The following is a 19,159-nucleotide window of genomic DNA, read 5'->3' as shown; positions in this document are numbered from 1 at the left end:
AAACCAGATAAGCAAAAAAAATGAAAAAGATTAACGTGTTGAATCCAGTCACTTTGTAATAATCACTGTTACCATGTTGGTACATACACCTTCATGTATGTGTATATGTGTGGAATTGTATTGCAAAACTATCTTACAATTTATTGCATATCATAAATATTTCTTCATATAAATAAATAAACCTTAACAGTAGGATTATTAATAAATGTAGTTTTCTATTCTGTGGATATAATGCTATTTATTTACTCAACCTCCTATTGTTGAAAATCTAGGTTATTTCTGATCTTTCACTTTTATAGTTGTACTTTTGATGAACACCCTGATAACTGCATTAATCACATACAATCTTATATTTCTGCAAGATAAATTCATAAAAGCAGAATTTCAGGGTCAAAGCCTATACACATTTTTAGGGTATTTGATGATGAACCAAATGCAGTATAGCCTCTTAACCTTATCCCTATGTCCAGTATTTCTTTTCTCCAACTCATCTTTCTAAGCACTGCCAGATTAAGTTTGTAGGAAAGGACCCTTATAATGTTTTCTTCCTGCCCCCAAAACTTTCCAGGGTCCAGCCTCAGCCTAGCTTCTGAGGCGCCTGTAATCTGAGCCCAACTCGCCTTTTCAGATTCATCTCTCACCCTTCCCCGTTACTCTACACCCCATGTTGTTGCTTCTGCTGTTCCTACCACCTGGAACACACTCGGTTCCGCCCCCCCCCCCATCTCTACCCATTCTAGATATGATCTCTTTTCTGAACTTTCATACCCCTGGGTATATACCTCACTTCTGGCATCTATCATATTCTCTACCTCGCTCCATGGCTCTTTATGTACTGCTCTCATCGCCCTTCTCCACCACAAGTGCTTGTGAAACTGGAACCAAGACTTACTCATCCCTGGCATCCCCGGAGTACAAGTGTCACAGTCAGGACTGACTCGGCTGTACTGCGGTAACAGACAACCCTCATCTCTGAGAGACTAAAAACAAGAAAGGTTTCTTTCTCCCTCATGCTACAAGTCCATCCCAGGTCAGCAGGGGGCTCTGTTCCAGGACATCCTCACTCGGAATCCAGAGACCCCTCCATCTGGAACTGATGTGGCAACGGGGAGAATGGAGAGCCCAGGTTCTTATGCTGGCAATGAACTGTTCTTACCTGCAAGAGACATTTAACACCACAACCCAGAGGCAAAGTACCGGGGGAGGAGGGCAGAAAAGAAGGATCTTCCCCTATAACTAGGAGGAGAATCAGATGAAGGGGAACATGAAGTCTCTACCACAGAAGCTAATATGGCGACTTGTTTATAATGGACAATCAATAGGCATGCGTTCAAAGAATGAGCAAATCACAAATCTAGAAATAGTTATAAAACCAAAAGAATGGTGACAATAGTAGGCTATGTTTCATTTTTATGTTAATTTTCATTTCTATAAGTAGAGGAATATTACATCTATGGTTATTTTGTTTTTCTTCTTAAGTAGATATCTGCATATGGAACACAGATACGTGTTTTTTTTTCTCTCTTTGCGCACGAGGGAAGCGTGGAATTGGGGAATTGTGAGCACACAACATACTTTTGGTAGAACTTGGAGCTGTGCCATGGTCACACAAAATAACTGGGTAGAAAGTGTCCCAAACTGTGTTAGAATGTGATGGTCCCCTGGGAGGGGTGACTGGGCTGACTCAACTCCTTCCTCTTAGGAGATAAATCTCTGCATTATTATAATTATAACGAGATGCTAATAGGATGTTATGCAGTTAACAGTACTCTGAAGAGGACCCTCTTGAGACTACACTGAGTGTGACAGAAGGAAGGCACAAGAAAAGATATGTGCTTGGCAGGGCTCTTGAGGTGGTAAGTGAACTCATCTGTAAAGAAGCCACATAGCTTAACAAATGCCAGTTTGAGTTCAGTTCCCCTGGGAAAACCATGTTCTGACCAAGAACCTCTTGTTTACTGGCCTAGAACCTGTAACCTCAGCAGATGTCTTTTTCTTTTCTGATAAGACTATTATCACTCTATCAAGATAAGTTTAGCAAAGTAAATGAAACCCACAGCATTGCTCTCTTTGAAGTGGACTTAAATGTGGGTCTAACACTAACTTTTAGAGTCCCTGTAATGTGTGTGTTCATTCAGGAGAATCTGCCACAAAGTTTGCAGTTTTATTGAAATGCTAGAAGACCTTGACGAAGTTTGAAATCAGCATTTAAATATTCAAGGAAATTGGTTCATGAAATGTGTTGTGTGACCTAATTAGTTGTATAATAGTGTTTAAATATTTGGGAAAGTGTGCTTAATCGATGTAAAAGCTTAATAAACGAAACATTAAACACAACTAAGTAGCGGTAAGTGTTTTTCCACGCCTAACCCCCCCACCCCGAGACGTTAGAGATCCTAGCAACAGACAAGACAGGTTTTATCCACTAGATTTAACAGACTGTATCTTGAAGCAAAAATGCATGGGGCTGGCCACTACTATTCAAAACAAAATCCAAACTAATACGCGTGACAGGAAGACCCAGTTAGCAGGTGCATGGGCTGCCTTTTACAATCATGTCTTTTGACAAGGATTATTGTTTACGTTGTGGCTTGATTAGGCTTGGATCACAGGCAAATGTTTTGCCATGTTCACCTTTCTAGAACAAGATTAAGGTTTGTTCCTTTAAAACACTCCCGAGGTCAAGCTTTTAAATGAGGGAAATTGAGAGGCGAAGGTTTTAGAAAAAGAAGGCCAGGCAACTTGGATGATCATAGGACTTTTAAGAGAAGGAAAGATTAATATGCCATTTTATGTTGCATTGATGCTAAACCCTTCTGTCTCCCCCAAATGCTAATTAAAGTTGCTATATAAATAACCAGACATGTCCAAGGTCTAATAGTTTCACTTTATATAGCTATCATGAAAAAAAAATGAGTCAAAGTGTGATTTTAATGTCCTATCATTAATGGATACATCGATGATTCTCCTTGCTGTGGACAGCAGCCCATGTCCAATGATTTTTCTGGAATAGTCACCTCGACTTGCCACTTGCCTGGCTGATCTAAGATGTTCTGAGGATTCTCTGAGGACTTATGGGCTAAGAATGCTTAGGGATTGCATGTCCTGAAGAACTCTTTAATCCTGTGCTCCCTGAATCCTACTCTAAGCCAGACCTTCTGTCACAGCCCAAGAGTGACCGGCAGTTTGGTTTGTTTTTTTTTTTTTTTTTTGAAAGCTCTGCTAAGCAACCATTCTGCTCCATCTTTGGGGGATCTTCTGAGGTGCCATGTAGGGTTTTCTCAGTGACTTTGACCAGGATGTAGTTCCTTCTGGGGCCTCCATCCCAGGTGGTGCTCTGAGGGTCTCGTTTTCTGAACCAGAACAGCAAAGCAAGCCACACCATGGGTGAGATCAACCAAGAGGCGGTAGAGAAGTACCTGGAGGACCACCCTCAGTTTGCCAAGGAGTACTTCGCCAAGAGGCTGGGGGAAGCCCCAGGGCCCAGCGGGCCGCTGTCACTGGCCGCGGAGTGGGCCGTATGCGAAGAGCTGCTGCTGGCCGTGCGGGAGGAGGAGGCCAGTGCCGAGCCCACGGTGCACCGGGCCCTGCAGAAGGTGGCCCAGCTGCTGCAGGCTGACCGCTGCAGCCTTTTTGCCTGCCGGGCCCGCAACGGCACGCCCGAGGTGGCCTCCAGGCTGCTCGACATCACCCCTACCTCCAGGTTTGAGGACAGCCTGGTGGTCCCCGACAGAGAAGTTGTGTTTCCGTTGGACATTGGGATAGTGGGTTGGGTTGCTCGCACGAAGAAAGCCGTTAATGTCCCAGATGTGCAGAAGGTAGGTGGCTTGATGACAGTGGGGCCGACCGATGTCTTGGCAGGGTCGTGGAAGAGCCAGTGGGCAGAGCTGGGAGCCAGGGGCCAGCCTGCGGCATCGGCGTGGCTATAACCTGAGGGGTAGGAACAGCGGGGAGGGGATCCCCGAGGCCAAGGGTTGCTCGATTTAGCAAATAAAAATATAAGATGCTCAGTTCAAGTTGGATTTGAGATAAACAATGAGTAGGTTTTTAGTGGGTGTCCCTTATAATGTTTGGCATCTTATCGGGCAAACTTAGCTGGGCCTGGTGCATCCGACACCTGCTCCTTACATATCCTCCCTGCTCTGGGAACTTTCCTTCTGAACAGCGTGGCAAAGCAGCCCACACTGGTGAGATCAGCAAGGTGCCTGGTGCCGAGACTCGTGAGCTGCTCCTCACACCTCTCACTCACAACCCTTATTTTTGTTTGTTTGTTTTGGGGTTTTTTGGTTTTTTTTTTTTCACTCACAACCCTTTGAGGTCACTCAGTTCTCTGGGACGGCAGGGCTCATAAATGGATTCTTTCACTTACAGACCAAATGTGCAGAAAGAACAGATAATACCATGTGAAAATTCAGATGTTCACATTTGGATTGTGAAAAATGTAAATTTGGCTGATAAGTGCAATCGACCATCCCAACCCCCCATAAGTCAGCTCTAGCGAGAATCAACTCCAATCATGCAGTATGCTCCTGAGATTAACAGCATACTGAGCAAACACAAGGTGTTGTTCTGCGCTTTTAAAAACAACAACAAAATCACCCTTCTTACCACAATGCTTGTTCATTAAAAAAAAAAATTAAAAAATACAAATAAACAAGAAGGAGGAAATGTAAATCACTCATAATTGCTCTGCTCATCAGTAACCACAGGTACCAGCCTGGGGTTTCTCCTGCTAACTTTTTTTCTACATGCATGTTCTGTGACTATGATTTTGCTGTTAACCGAAGGGGAGCAGTGGCTTATGATGGAATGGGGTTGATGGGGAGTGTCCCTGAAATGCTTCCCGCTTCTGTGCCAAGGTTTACTGGCCGCTCGTGGACAGGGACAGCTGGTGGCAGGAAGCTAATCCCCTACATGCCTCCTGAAGCTGATTACAGGATGAGGGCCGCACGGATCCAGAAGGCACAGAAGTCATCAAACATTAGCAACCCTCAGCAAACAAGCCCAGCACAACCCTCTGGTGCAAGGGTTGCTATCCGCCACCAGAGTCCTCAGTCCCTTTCTGATCCCTGCCTTCAGGGAGCTCAAGCTAGTTTCAGGGAGCTTCTGACGCTGACTGTCACAGCTCCCGTGACTAGATGGATTTGTCCCCTTTAGGCAAAATTCTCCAGACTTCGATTAGGAGGCTAGGCCCGCACACTCTGAGGTTTTCTCACAGGAGTATGCTTCTTGCCAGTCCCCAACTGAGGACATCTCCAAAATTACTAGGACTTCAAACTTAAGAAAGGGACATGCAAGTTTTTTTCTGAAAAAAAAAATTGTTTAAAGAGATGGGTAAAATGATTTCTGTTGTAACACATTATCAGTGAGCCCAGTTGGCATGTTGAGAAGAGAATGATAGCAGAGGGCGGCTGGAAAGAGCAGGTGGCCTTAGTGTGTTGCTGTCCATGGTGAGCGTCACTGCGTGGACAGGGCAGTAAATGGAGGTGGGGGGGGGGGCCATGTTTTCCCCTTGTCTTTTTTCCTAAGGACTCCTGGCTCTTCCGGGCAGGACAGAGAAGTGTAAGTTGAAGACAGACACCCTCCTCAGCTCAGAGGAGAGACAGGGCCTCATTTGCTTTCCATTTCTACTGCTTCTAAGCATGTTTCTCTTAGGAAGAGAAGAGTGGTGCTTTTCAACTCCAAATGTACATTAAAATTGAGTCTGGAGCTTCAAAAAAAATACCGTCCAAGACTCAATAGACCAATACACCAGACTTTCAGGGGTTGGGATGCAGGCAACAGTATTTTTAAAAAGCTCCCCAGGTGATTCTAAAATGCAGTCAATGCTGAAAAACACTGGTGTGTTGGGTGAGCAGATGCAGGAGGAAAAATTGGATTTCAGAGCAACCAGGGGATTCTCAGTGGCGGGGGCTCTGGGACTCTTGAGCTGACTCTTCCCTTGGGCAGACAGGAAGCTGAGGTCACAGGGGCTGCATCTCTCCTAGAGTCCATGGTACGGTCAGTGAGTGAGAAGGGCTGGACTAGACGGGGTGTCTTCACTCTGTGTCCAGCACTCTTTCCACCCTCCACCTACCCCCACTTCCCTGCAATTTGCCAGACTTGAATAGCTATGGTAAAATCTGCAAAAAGCAAGAAAATGGAAACCAATGTTTGAATGAAATTTCTAATTCTCAGCTTCTCATTGTATTTGACAATTTCTAAGGCATTTTCACATTCTTAATCTCATTTGATTCTGGCAAAGACCCTGTGAGGAAGGAGGGAGCATATTTTTATTTCCAACCTGTATGTGGAAGAATCTTGTCAAGGTCAATCAGGCAGGATGTGGCGGGTCTGGGACCATAACTTGGGTCTTCTGAGGCCTCCCTCTTTTACCACGCCACTGACCACACGTGGCTTCTCCCTGGTTGGCAATGTGTGCACAGGTGAGGGAAGGAGTTCTCATACCTAGACAAAGAGGTAGAGCCAGATGTCCCCAACCTTGGGGGTCCATGAAGGTGATAGCCAGGAAGCTAAGGTGTAGGGTGAGACCTCTGGCATCAGAGAGACCTCGGCGCAGATGCGGGTTTGAGACTAGCTAGGTAACTGTGTGATAGATTGCATTTCTGCACCTGAGACGTGGAGGCAAACCAATATACAGATTAAATGAATATAAAGTGCCTGACTCCTAGTAGGTGCTCAATAAATGACAACTATTATAATATTATATTTATGCCAAGGGGCATTTGGGGGCTGGGCGTAGGTGGCCAAAAAAAGGGTTGCTGATTATCGCCTGTTTTTAAAACAGGTTAAAGACAGGGAAACTTTTAATGACAGGAAACAGAGAGATAACCTCCTCAGGTTATTTCTTTTTCTATTGGGAAAACTGCTGATTAACTCTATGGGTGGTTCTCCTTCTGACTGTGGTTTAAAAGGAAACCATGGGAGAAATCCTAAGTTTTCAATAATTAACAGAGTGCCTCTAACTCCTGTTCCTCTCTCCTCTCTCTTCCTTCCCTCCTCTCTTTCTGACTCCTGGTCTCAAGGGATAATGGCACTTAATCAGAGTTTAACAAGGCTGAGACTGGATGAGGGGCCCGGTCCATCTGCTGCTGTACACAGTGTTCCCCAGATGCCTTCACTGGCATCTTTGAAGGTCTACCCAGGGGAGTTCGTGAATCCGAGAACCATAGGAATTACTCAAGCAAACTTCACTAGGGATTGTTCGGCTAGTGAACCTGAAAGCCTCACCTTGCCTACCCTGTCATCTGACGGATGGTTTTATGTAGGGCTTTCAGATACAATAATAGGCAAGCATTACTTTTTGAAACGTATATCATTTTCTGAAAACAGCCAAATGAATTTAGGAATACTTCCTTGTGTTTAGAATCTAGAATAAAAGAGCATAAAGTTTGAAGCTGCCGAGTGAAGTGTGCTTGCAGAGAAACACACCTGCCTGACCATCCCATGGTGTGTGCATCTGATCTGGTATTTTGATTATTCATTTAGTGGCCAAGATTGCTGTGTAAATGAAGGTGATCGCAACCCATAATGGGTAATAGATTAGGAGGAAAATGGAATGCGAGCTGCCGTGGGCAAGCAGTGGATGAGGAGAAAGAAACTAACAAAGTCTGAAGACGTCCTGACCTGACAGGGAAGATGTTACCAGAGGCAGAGAGAATGGCAGATCAGGTGGTTAGGAAAGAAATGTGGTTCTTGAAGGTGGAGCCTGGAGGTGGGAGATGGGGGGCAAGCCAGAGATTGGCCCTCAGGCAAACGAGTGCTTCCGGGCATAGGAGGCCTACATGGGCTAAGAGCATCTAGTTTCTTCAGTGGTTAGGATTGGTTATAAAAGCTAGAACTAGAAGCAGAATGGTCACTGCAAAAGAGAACTACTTCTCATCCAGGGAAGCCCAATAAAATCCCAGGCGTCTCTTCCCAGTAATCCTTGAGGACCTACCATGTGTCAGACACTTTTCTAAGTGCTCTTCCCATACTGTATTATTCTATGTGCTGGGACTCTAAACAGTCCATAATATCAGCGTTTATTTCCACAAAGGCTAAGTAGCATGCCCAGGATCACAAAGCTAGTGAACTGGGGTCTGGTTTTAGCCGGGCAACTCTGATGCCAGAGCCTTCTTCAACATTAGGTGATGCAGCCTCGTAAGTAAATAGTTGGTTTGTGTGGGTCCACGCTGGGAAAGATAGAAAAGAGATCTGGGATAAGGGGCTGCATCTGACTCCCTTAGCATCTCACCATTCCTAAGGGATCCTCCACAGGAGTGATTCACTCACTAAGAGTACAGATTCCTGGGGAAGACAGATGCTACTCTAGAAGGTCAGGATTCGGTGGGCCTGCTGGGAGGTCTGCAAATCTGAGTTTGTCTGCAGGTGTTTGTAAGGCACAGCCCAGGTCTGCTGCTCTGAGCTGAGCTGCGAGTTCTATTGGCCAAGGAGCCCTGCTCCCTGGGTGAGATTCTGGCCCAGAAGTAGCACTGCAGACTCCCATATTTTTAATTTTAGAAACTGAACAGAGTCCAGCTTCCAGGGGTTCGTGCTAATCTCAGAAGCACCGTCAACACAAGGAAATGAAAATAATACAACCTATGAAAGGAAAACCCCATTAACTTTGGCCAGTGAGTCTCAGAATCAGGCTGAAAGTTTAGTTCCAGTTGAAGGAGACTCAAGTTCAAAGATGAGATAGTATGAACCATGGAAGGCTGTGTCTACACCCATCTAGAGTGGGCGATCCTCTAGTTCACAGCTAATAAGAGCCGCTGTCCTTGACCTTCTGAAGCTCTTCCATTTAGGGACCTTGCCACACTCATCACTCCACCCTTTCCATGGTTAGGATATTAGAATCATCTCTCACATCTACTGCATGAGGCTTGTATCTGGGAAGATCCACTTCCTCTCTCCCACAGAGAGAGGGAGAGAGAGAGGGAGAGAGAGAGAGAAACATGTATGAAAGATGTTAGCTTGGTAGAACATTAAAAACTGATAAGCATTTTGTGCTGGCAAGAGAGGATCCTCTCACACATGACCAGTGGAAGTAAGATTTCCAACCTTTTATAAAAGTAATCTGTGTAAATAAAAACCGCATACACCTGTGGATCCAGCAAAAGAGATTTCCAATTCGGGGAATCCATCACATAAAAATGAAAGCAAGAATGATTAGTACAGCATTGTTTTCAGTGGGGAAAACTATAAGCAGACTAAGTCAGTGGAGAATGGTTGAGCAGACCATGGGCCTCCCACACTGTGCAGTATTGTGCAAGAATCTAGAGGCTGAATTCACACCCATATGCACGAGTCTGGATGGAAGTCCATAAAATATTGTTATATGATGCAAGCATTGTGTGAATTAGAAAAGAAAATTTTATAAAAAAGAAAAACTTTTGTCCAAGAGTTAGAGAAAGGCATACAAGGAGACATACCGGGGCACCCGGGTAGCTCAGTCCATGAAGCATCTGACTCTTGGTTTCGGCTCAGGTCGTGATCTCAGGGTCCTGGGATGGAGCCCAGTGTTGGGCTCCCCGCTCAGCAAGGAGTCGGCTTGCCTCCCTCTCTCTCTGCCCCTCTCCCCTCTCTCCCTCTCTCCAATCAATCAATCTCTAAAAAATAAGAAGGGAAAAAAGGAGACATACCAAGCTGTTAACACTGGTTCCCTCAAGTGAGCGAGATTAGAAGGAGTTTGAGGAGTCATTAATTTTTTCTTTATGTTATGATGTACCGGTTGTTTGGTTTCACGTACATTTTACTCTCATAATTAGAAAGAAGAGCTCCATGCGCCTACACCTGTAATCCCAGCTGTGTGCTACTTCCCTGCACACGTTCTGTCCATTGTAACCCCATTTCCTCTTAGCATCTCACTTTCCTCTTGGCCGTGACATCAGCTCTTTTTTCCCAGCTCTACCGCAGCCTCACCTAGATAGGCCATAGCTCAGGTGGGAGCTGCTCGTCCTAAAACCAGTGAGTTCACTCTGTGCAATCATAGGATGGGGTTGTGGGTGGGACCGCTGTGCTGGGGCCCTGGTTACCTGTCCAGAAGGTTTGGACTAGAGAGAATGGTCTGTTGCCATTCCTAGACCTACACTCCATGGTTCTGTGCTGCTTTGGCAAACGTGTGAATGTGTCTTTCAGAACAGCCATTTCTCTGACTTCATGGACAAACAAACTGGGTATGTCACCAAGAACCTGCTGGCAACTCCAATTGTGATGGGCAAAGAGGTTCTTGCCGTGGTTATGGCAGTTAACAAAGTAAACGCATCTGAATTTTCCAAACAGGATGAAGAGGTAATGCTAACCTTGGGCATCCAGCTGGAAGCTTAGGAAATTTATTTGTTGTTTAATGGAGAGAAAGACATCATACCTAATTTGTTTTTCTTTGCTTCCTGTAGGTCTTTTGCAGATACCTCAACTTTGTGTCTGTCATCCTAAAGCTTCATCACACCAACTACCTGTACAGTGTTGAATCCCGAAGAAGCCAGGTACTAGGAAGGTGACCTTCATCACTCCATGCTTTCCTGTGCTGACAAAGGGACCCAGAGGCAACAAGCCCAGACCCCTCCTATCGCTCTTGGGGGTTTAAGGCACATGGAGCTGATTCTCAGACTTTAGTCCTGGCTGTCTTCTCATGGTCATAGTCATGGTCTTCACCATGGTCATGGTCTGCCCCTGCCTCCCACCCCCACTTCTCTGCTCCTCCATCTGTGTGTACAACTGGCTTGCCTCGTCTTTATTCTGGCTAGCCATGGTTTCTTCTGTGAGATAATTATAGTACCTACCCTACGTGGTTGTTGTGACTATTACATGATCATGATATGAATTCGTCCACACAAAGCTCTTAACAGTTCCTGGTACATATCGAAGCTATTAATTTGAGGAACCAATCACTCTTCTGAAGTCTGTTGCCTCCTTGAGCCAGAGGGATAAGGAACAACATTGGTAACCAGAGTACTTCAGTCTGGGCCACTCTCTAGACATCAGTTTCTTCATCTGTACAATGGTGGGAGAGGGGTGGGGATGAAGGGCTTCCAACATCCCCTCCTATCCAACTGTCCAGATAAGGTTACCTCTGAGTAGCTCAGGATGTGTGGAAGGAGGCATATGGCTTTCTCCCCAGTGGGGGAACGGCAGGAGCCAGGGCACCACCAATACTGGACCCTCTGCCCAGGGACTGTCTCTGCTTCCAAGGTGAGGTCACTTGCCCTTTGACATGGGGACCAATCATGGCATACCTCTTTCAGAGACCCTCACCCTTGCACAGGTCTAATCATCCCACTCAGAGAATCTGAGTAGTGTGTCAGACAAGCACAAGTTCAAAAATGAAAGTGCATTGTTCAGTGATACATGTTCTTTTTATTGGAGACCCCTCCTACTTTCTTTTGGCTAATGCTCTACCTCTTCACTGTGTGTTTTGTTCTGAGTGTTTTCTTTTTAATTCCTCCTTCCAGATCCTCATGTGGTCGGCCAACAAAGTGTTTGAAGAGCTCACAGATGTGGAGCGCCAGTTTCACAAAGCACTCTACACAGTTAGAGCATACCTGAATTGTGAGCGGTACTCCATCGGACTGCTGGACATGACCAAGGAGAAGGTCCTCGTCACTTCACACATTTTGTCTCCCCTCAAATCGTCTATACAACACCTACCACATGAAATGTGATCCATTAAAAAATGGATACTATTCACACAATATATATATAATGTTCATTTCTCATCTTGTTTCATTAATTCGGTTGGAGGTCTCCTAGCTCAACATAAGTAATGAATACTATATCATTTATACTGCTTATTCTGCATGTGAATGGAAGTTATTTTTTCAGAGTAACTGTTCTAAGTGGATAAACACGGGACCAGGTGTCAGGAGAGCTGGGCTTCGATCCTCGCTCTGGGACTTGGTGGTTGAGTGTATTGGTTAGGGTGCTTTTGACTGCAAGGAACATAAGACCCAGTAAGTAACAGCAAGACAGTTATTATCTCATTTAACAAGAAGTCCCAAGATCGGGCAGTTCTACGACTGGTTCATTCAGAGCTCAGTATAGTCATCAAGGTCCCAGCGGCTTGCTGTTTTCCCCTAGCAAGGTCTCTGCCACCTGCAGCAAGCTGGAGAGGTCTCCTCTTAGGGGTGGCAAGAAAGCTGTTGCAGCTCAAGGTGTGACACACAGACAGGACAAAACTGGGAGGCACCTCCTGCAAATATCATTTCCATTGCCTTTCATCCGAGGGATGCTCTTCCCCAGAAGCGCCTCTACAGACTTCTCCCCCTTCTCCGCTGTCCAGGACTGGCCGTGTGCCTGCCCTCCAACTAATCCCAGGCACCATATATAGGCCACTCAGGGGCTGTGCAGGCCCATCTTCCCTGAGAAAATGACTACCTGATGCCTAAATAAATTGGGATCTGTTAAAGAGGAAGAGGGGGAGAATAGACGTTGGGTAAGGCAGCCCACACTGTTGGCCACTCTGTGTGACCTTGGCCACATCTCTTAACCTACTTAGATTTAGTTTAATTATCTATAAAAAGCTGCTAGCTACCGAGTCCCTTTACCTATGTGTCAAGGTAGGTGCTCTGTCTGTATTGTTCATTTAATCCTCACAACCACCCTATAGTATAAATTCTATTACTATCCCTGTTTTACAGATGAAAACAGCTAAGTGACTTGTTCACAGTCTCAAGTTTGTAAGCAGTATTGCTGGGAATTATAGGTCTTTTTCAGCTCTAAAATTCCAGAATTCTAAATTAACATAAAATACGCAAAGCCATGAAACTCACAGAAGATACAGTAGGTCATGAAACAGTTTGTTTAATAATATTTAAATATAATTGCTTTCAGGAATTCTACGATGAATGGCCAATCAAACTTGGAGAAGTCGAACCTTATAAAGGTCCGAAGACCCCCGATGGCAGAGTAAGTGCCAACATCTTCCTCAGTGATACGTGTGCATGGTACAGAGTGCCAAAACCAGCAGAGAGGAAAGAGCACCGGCCCGAGAAGCCCTGGGTTCTAGTCCTGTGAGTTTCTGGGAAACCTCAGAGTAGTAGAAAGAGCACTGGACAAGGAGTTTGAGGTTCAAGTCTCAGCTCTGCCCAAGCTGGCTGGGTGGCCCTTGCCTAAACTCATTGTTCCACTTCTCAGTTTCCTTTTCTATATAGCCGGGCTTGGTGAATCAGTAATTCTCCAGAGGGAGGGACACATCAGAGTCCCCTGCTTAGCTTTCTGAGCACCCTGTGGCCAGGCCCTCCTTCAAACCTGCTAGATTGGAAACTCCAGGCAAGGGTTAGATTGGATTTACTTTCCCCTTGCCAGCAAGCTTCAGAGGGCAGGAATGATGTCTCACCACCGTATTCCCAGCGCACAGGAAAGTGAGGGTATTGGGATGGAATGTGTCCAGGCCTCAGGTTTGTCATCTGCCCAAAGAAGTAGAGAGACTAGTTCTCAAGTCCCTCCCAGCTTTGACGAAGCAACTGCTGAATCCTGTTCCTGAGACACCTGTTCCAATCAGCCAGTGCTGGAAGGTGGGAAGTGTTCAATGCACAGTGGGGAAGGGAACACATTGACCGAGGTTGAGAAATTACATGCTTTGTTCCACTACAGTTATCAGCCAGATATTTCTGGACAATAGAAAGGGATCAGTTAAAAGTAAAACAAGATTCCTTTGAAAGCTGTCTGGATAAATTCAACTTTTAAAAAATTTAGCTCCACAGGCTTGTTCATGTAGATAAACAGCCACTAGTATTTCTAGATGTACTGCAAGCTTGTAATCAGGACGTGAGTAATTAGGTGGTACTTATGCAGAGCAATGTGGTTAGAAAATAAGGTACAATTAAATGAGCTTTAAAGTACAAGTTCGCTGATGAAAAGTGTTTTCTTTGGGAAATAAGATTGTTCTCATAATCTCTTTCCTCCTAGGAAGTCATCTTTTACAAAATCATCGATTACATTTTACACGGAAAAGAAGAGATCAAAGTGATTCCGTGAGTACTGTCCTGAGGTGGCAGGAGTTGTCATTTTGTTTTTGCCCATGTTGCATTTCTCTGTGTGGCAATGATTCTCTTTCTTCTAATCTTCCTCAAGGACACCCCCTGCAGACCACTGGACTCTTGTTAGTGGGTTGCCAACATACGTTGCCGAAAATGGATTTGTAAGTTTCTATTCAAATCTTGAATAGTATTGGATGAAACTCTTATTTGTTATGGGATGGGAACAGTTGTGAAAGTAAAATGCAGGAGGGAAGAGTGACATGCCTGCACAGGACGTGGGAGAGAGGAATCTTGGCAGTTGAAAGGAGGTTAACTAGAGACTTCCATACTCTACACGAAAATATTTAGTCAACATGAGAAAGATTCATCCAACCCCCCAACTTCTTATTCAGCAGTCATGCAAATTTCAGATGTCCTTTGAAAGTCTGTGGCTATGATTCGTATTGGGTTTAATTAGATCTCAAGTATAGTTACCTCGGCCAAAACTTTCGAAGCATGAGAAATTACTGACAAAAGACAAAAATGTGTAAATGGAGAACTTTGCCACTGATGGCCATGCAAAATGAGTGAGTTGATAAAGGAAGTAAAGAGTTTTGCCCTGGTCTGTCAGGTCGGGTGGAAAGATAGCAGGTCAGGTCTGGCGAATAGAGGTCAGGTGTGGATAGACAACAAACAAGAGGTCTCTGGTAGGTCCCATAGGTCTCCAGGCCAGAGAACTAGAGTCAGCATAACTTCCCCACTCTTCCAGCATACTCTCCTTCCTTCTCTTGGTGGATTTCTCTCCCCTGCTGGGCTTCTCCACCATCTGTGTCATCTTTTGGTATCAAGATTCCTCCCTGCAAGAGAGCTCAGTGCTTCCCACACTTCTTTATGTTGGCATTTTCCTGTCTTCCGCTTTACAAGTCCAAGTTTCTGTAATGTATTTATAGCACTTATTTGCATATTTGGTTTTTCTTTAGTGTTGTCCTTGTGTTGTCGACCATGTTCATTCATCCTCATTATTTAGTAAATGGGCATGTAAATTATAGTGACCAATAGAGTCACTCAAGGGTCAGAGAGAAGGGGAAACAAAACCTAGGTTAGCTCCCGTTTTCCTTTACTGGCACAAATTGGTCTCTGCTTAGTGTGAAAATTGCTGGGTTTGGAATGGTAGCAGAGTGAGGAAAATTCTGGATGTGGCTGAAGGATCTTCCTATGTCAAGGGGCTTTACTTGGGGGTTCCCAGGAGGCCTAAACCCTGGGCTCACTGGTTACAGGACCAGGTGGCCTCGAACAGGTGACATGATCCCTTTTTCTAGTGTAGAGACTTGCCAAAGGAGAAGAAAAGAGAAAGAAGGGAAAAAAACAAGCTTATTTCTTTTAGGAATAAACAGGACTATGTACAAATAAATACCATATTTTCATGTTTGCTCCAAAATAGTCAAAATGTTTTTTAAATGTCCTTCTTGACTTAGTAGTAATGACCAAAACATTCCAATTCGTTCCTGAGTCCACAGATACCACAACTTTTCAGCTTCAGTACATCGCCAAATTCCTTGACCATCGGCACCCGTCCTTGGCTTCCTGGAGAGGGTTACCTACTAGACCCCTGTTTGGAGCTTTTATCAAATTTGATATGGCCAAAGCTGCCATGCCAGTGTGGAGGGATTTATGCCCCGACTTTTAAGTACCTATTCTCTCCTAGGCTCTTTCCTAGGGAAACAGGTTTTCCCCCCAAAATCAATTTGGACAAAGCAAAGGTGTCAAAAGCCAATTCACTGAATGGCTAATCTGCCAAGTCATCAACTTGCCATATAACCAGCTTGCCAAGGGATGGATTCCCAAAGCAGGGGAGGATTTTCTCCCAGGTTTCGGTTCTATCACAGATCGCCCGCATATGCTGCACCCCTGCCCTTCATATCTCAGCTCGCGCCCCAGGCCCCGTCCCTGCTCTGCTGGTAGCCCAGGACTGGGGGCAAACTCTTGTAAGTCTAGTTTAAGGTATTTCTCACCAAAGTGCTCATTAGGCAATTTGGCATTCCCAAAGTGGGAATTGATTTTCAGAGAGTTGAGCTTGAGCCATTTCCTGGGATTCCATAATTAGGGTGAACATACATCCCAGTTTGCCTGGCCAGCTTCCATGTACACCTGTTGTGCTGGAGTTATTAATAGTCCTCCTCTCCCCTCCTAAAGGTGTCAGACTATACGATGTACTTACAAGAGGCAGGGATTACTAAGAACATATTTTGTGTTTAGCACAGGATTTTCTCAAACTTAATTATTGATATTTGGGGCCAGACGATTCTTTATGGGGGGCAGGGGGAGCTAGCTGCACATTGTAAGGTGCTCAGCAGCATCCCTGCCTTCTACCCACCAGAGGCTATACACACCACCCTGGCTGGGAACCCCTAGTCTAAAGAATGGTCTCAAACATTTCAGCAGCCTCAGCCAGAGCAATGCATCCCCGGGGAACCTGCATTCTGTAATATAGTCATGCATTCTGGCCAAGAGAGCAAAAGGCTATGGCTGAAGAACCCTGGGTGCCTTGACTCAGTCCTGCCTTGGCCAAATCCCTTGGCAAATCCTTGACCTCGGGCAAATGCCCTGACCTCTCTGGGTTTTAACACTCACATTTGTAAAATAAGGTTACTGACCTAATCATTTAAGAGATGGGGACTTCGAGAGTTTCTAAATGCTATTTTCTAGATAAAAATGATCTGCAATTTTAATCACAATTATTTGTGCTCCTATAGTGTTGAAACTTTTCCTTTTAGCTTTTTAAAGCTAAAAGGGTTAGAGAGAGAGAAAGAGTAAAGGCATACTTTAGGGTGAGGTGTCGCAGAAGTCCCGAGGCTGGACCTCTCTGGACTTAGGGGACACATGCACAGAGTTCTCATTAGACAAGTACATCCCAGCTCTGAATGGGACGTGACAGGCACTGGTTTAATGATTTCTCAGATATTAAAAATGAGAATTAGGCACATTTGTAGAATTGAAGGCACTAAATACAGGATCGAGCCAAGCTGGAATCAAGAAGACATGTGAACTGAGAAAGAGAAAGAGACAGAGAGAGAAGCGAGGATTTCTGAATATGAGATAAAAGCCTGGCCTCTAGGACCTTGACCCATCTGTAGATGTTCTCTAGAGTCCTTAAAAGGATGGGTGAAAACTGACACTGTTGGTAGAAAGGTCAGAAAAGAGGACTAAGCTACATTTTGCCTCTTTAAAACACACCTGAAGGATGCTCAGCCGCGAATTCATGTAATTCATTCAGATTAGATCATAAAATTAATGGACGGCACACATAATTCCTTCGATTCTTCAGCTGTATATGCTAACAAAAACTTCGAAAGACTTGCACAGTTGCTTCCTGAGAGTAACGCAAACACAGCTGATGTGGCTCAGCCACCGTGGGCTGCTTGCGAGCGCTGACGCTGGGCCGGAGGCGCTGTGAGCCGGGCTGGCTCACAGTACAGGGCCACTGCTCCCTGCTCACCAGCGTTAGAGTTTCAGCGATTTTATGAGCAAGTTGTTAAACTGTCAGCTGCTGGCAATCCCCCATGGTGGGAGAATTGGAGCCGTGGAAATTGGCAGATCTGACGAATGAGGGCCTTCCCCACCCCTCACCAGGAGAACTGGTAACACCAGGCCCCACACTCAGACTTCACTTCGAGCTTCCGCCCATGGTTTTGAACAAAGTCTCTTAACATCTTTGGGCTTCTATTTCCTCATCTTTAGACAAAAAAGCTAAGCTTAATGATTAAAGTTCCTTCCAACTTTAAAATGTTATGATTTTAAATATCTACTAGAATTTTGGTAGAAACAAAGCTATAGCATTTTATTAAGACTCATTTGTGGATATGATGTGACATACAGATAATTAAAAATTACCAAGAATGGAATGATTTCTTGTCCTTATGGGTGAAAGCAATAGTTTCTGAATTCAGTACTTCAAATATATCTCAGAGTGACTTCTTACCTTATACCTAAATCTGCCTGGCTGCTTCCTTCTGCCCCGTAGGCACCTGCTTGCAATTCAGATCCCACATCAGAAAAAAAGAAAGGAAGGAAGGGAGGGAGGGAAACAGAGCCTTCCTCGCATCACTGCCCCACCTGCTCTAGCAGAACCATCTTCTGCTCAGCTTCCTCCTCTCCTTGGTCTGAACAGTTGTTTTGAATCTGGAAGAAGAATCCTTAGAGGCTGGGAGTAGGAAAGAGCAAAGATTGTGCTAAATGTCATGCAATGACTTAATTAGCAGAAGAGAACCTCAATGTGTTTTTAGCAAATTTGGCCCAGCCAGGGTTCAGTGTGAATAATTTGCCTGCAAGCCATGGAGAGGCGCGGAGGAAACCCTCACTTCCGATGCATTCTTTCTTACGTCTGCTTTGTGGGTTCGTGGTTCTGCCACATGATGTTTTAGGACTTTCATGTTCTCTTGCTTTACAGATATGTAACATGCTGAATGCCCCTACAGATGAGTACTTCACATTTCAGGTAACTTTCCCTCAGGCAGGCCTCGCCCATCAGCACTGCCCCCCCGCCCCCGCCCCATCCCCAGAGTCTGCCTCGTGCTCAGGTGGCCCGGAGAAACACACTCGAGTTTCTGTCCCATTCACCAAGTAGCAGATTCTTCGGGGAAGGGAGAAGAGGTGAGCGAAGGAGGGGGACGAGAGGACACAGGGTGTTTGTCACCCTAGCATTTGGGGGGGTGGTTCCTGCCACTCCTCTAGTCTACCCACTCCTGGTCATCCAGGGCTTAAAAGTGCCTGGCACATCACAGGTGCTCACTAAGTGTTCTTTGCCTGAGTGATTAGCTGTATATGTACTTCCACCAGGATGCAGTCCTTTGGTTTTCCCAGGTCCTTCCCTGCAGCTTATTGGAAAAGAAAAAACTATTTTTGGGTCTTTGAGGGCCTCTCCTGCTGTCAGACTCTTGGTTTTATCTTTCCTCCTGCAACATCCAGGGATGCCCCTCCCCACCTGTCTCCTCCACACACCCCCCACCTGACTGCTGGGGAGAAACTGGCATGTGAGCCAGTTTTCTGCCTTCTGGCCTGTGTTTTGTGTCCTGTTTTAACAAACATCCAGTTATCCAGTTAGAGCCCGGGTGACAGTCAGTCAGGAATAGAGACAGTTCTCCCCATGGGGGCGCCATCGGTGCCTGGCTTACACACACACACACACACACACACACACACACACACACACACACACACAC

At 45.3% G+C, this 19,159-nt stretch overlaps 1 protein-coding gene across 1 annotated transcript in view; it reads left to right on the top strand.

The window, feature by feature from the left end:
- The first annotated feature begins 3,383 nt into the window (after positions 1–3,383).
- PDE6C (phosphodiesterase 6C) overlaps positions 3,384–19,159 on the top strand; it is a 47,763-nt gene continuing 31,987 nt past the window's right edge. Inside the window, exons 1-8 of the mRNA XM_073904430.1 lie at positions 3,384–3,818; positions 10,123–10,275; positions 10,380–10,469; positions 11,436–11,576; positions 12,814–12,888; positions 13,891–13,955; positions 14,056–14,122; positions 18,388–18,435. Coding sequence (XP_073760531.1) covers positions 3,384–3,818; positions 10,123–10,275; positions 10,380–10,469; positions 11,436–11,576; positions 12,814–12,888; positions 13,891–13,955; positions 14,056–14,122; positions 18,388–18,435 — 1,074 coding nt within the window. The remainder of the gene's footprint in view (positions 3,819–10,122; positions 10,276–10,379; positions 10,470–11,435; positions 11,577–12,813; positions 12,889–13,890; positions 13,956–14,055; positions 14,123–18,387; positions 18,436–19,159) is intronic.

This window comes from Callorhinus ursinus, unplaced genomic scaffold, assembly GCF_003265705.2.
Source record: "Callorhinus ursinus isolate GAN/ISIS: 27379988/994484 unplaced genomic scaffold, GSC_fseal_2.0 scaffold20, whole genome shotgun sequence".
NCBI classification, from domain to species: domain Eukaryota; kingdom Metazoa; phylum Chordata; class Mammalia; order Carnivora; family Otariidae; genus Callorhinus; species Callorhinus ursinus.
This window is presented reverse-complemented; position numbering and strand designations above follow the sequence as displayed.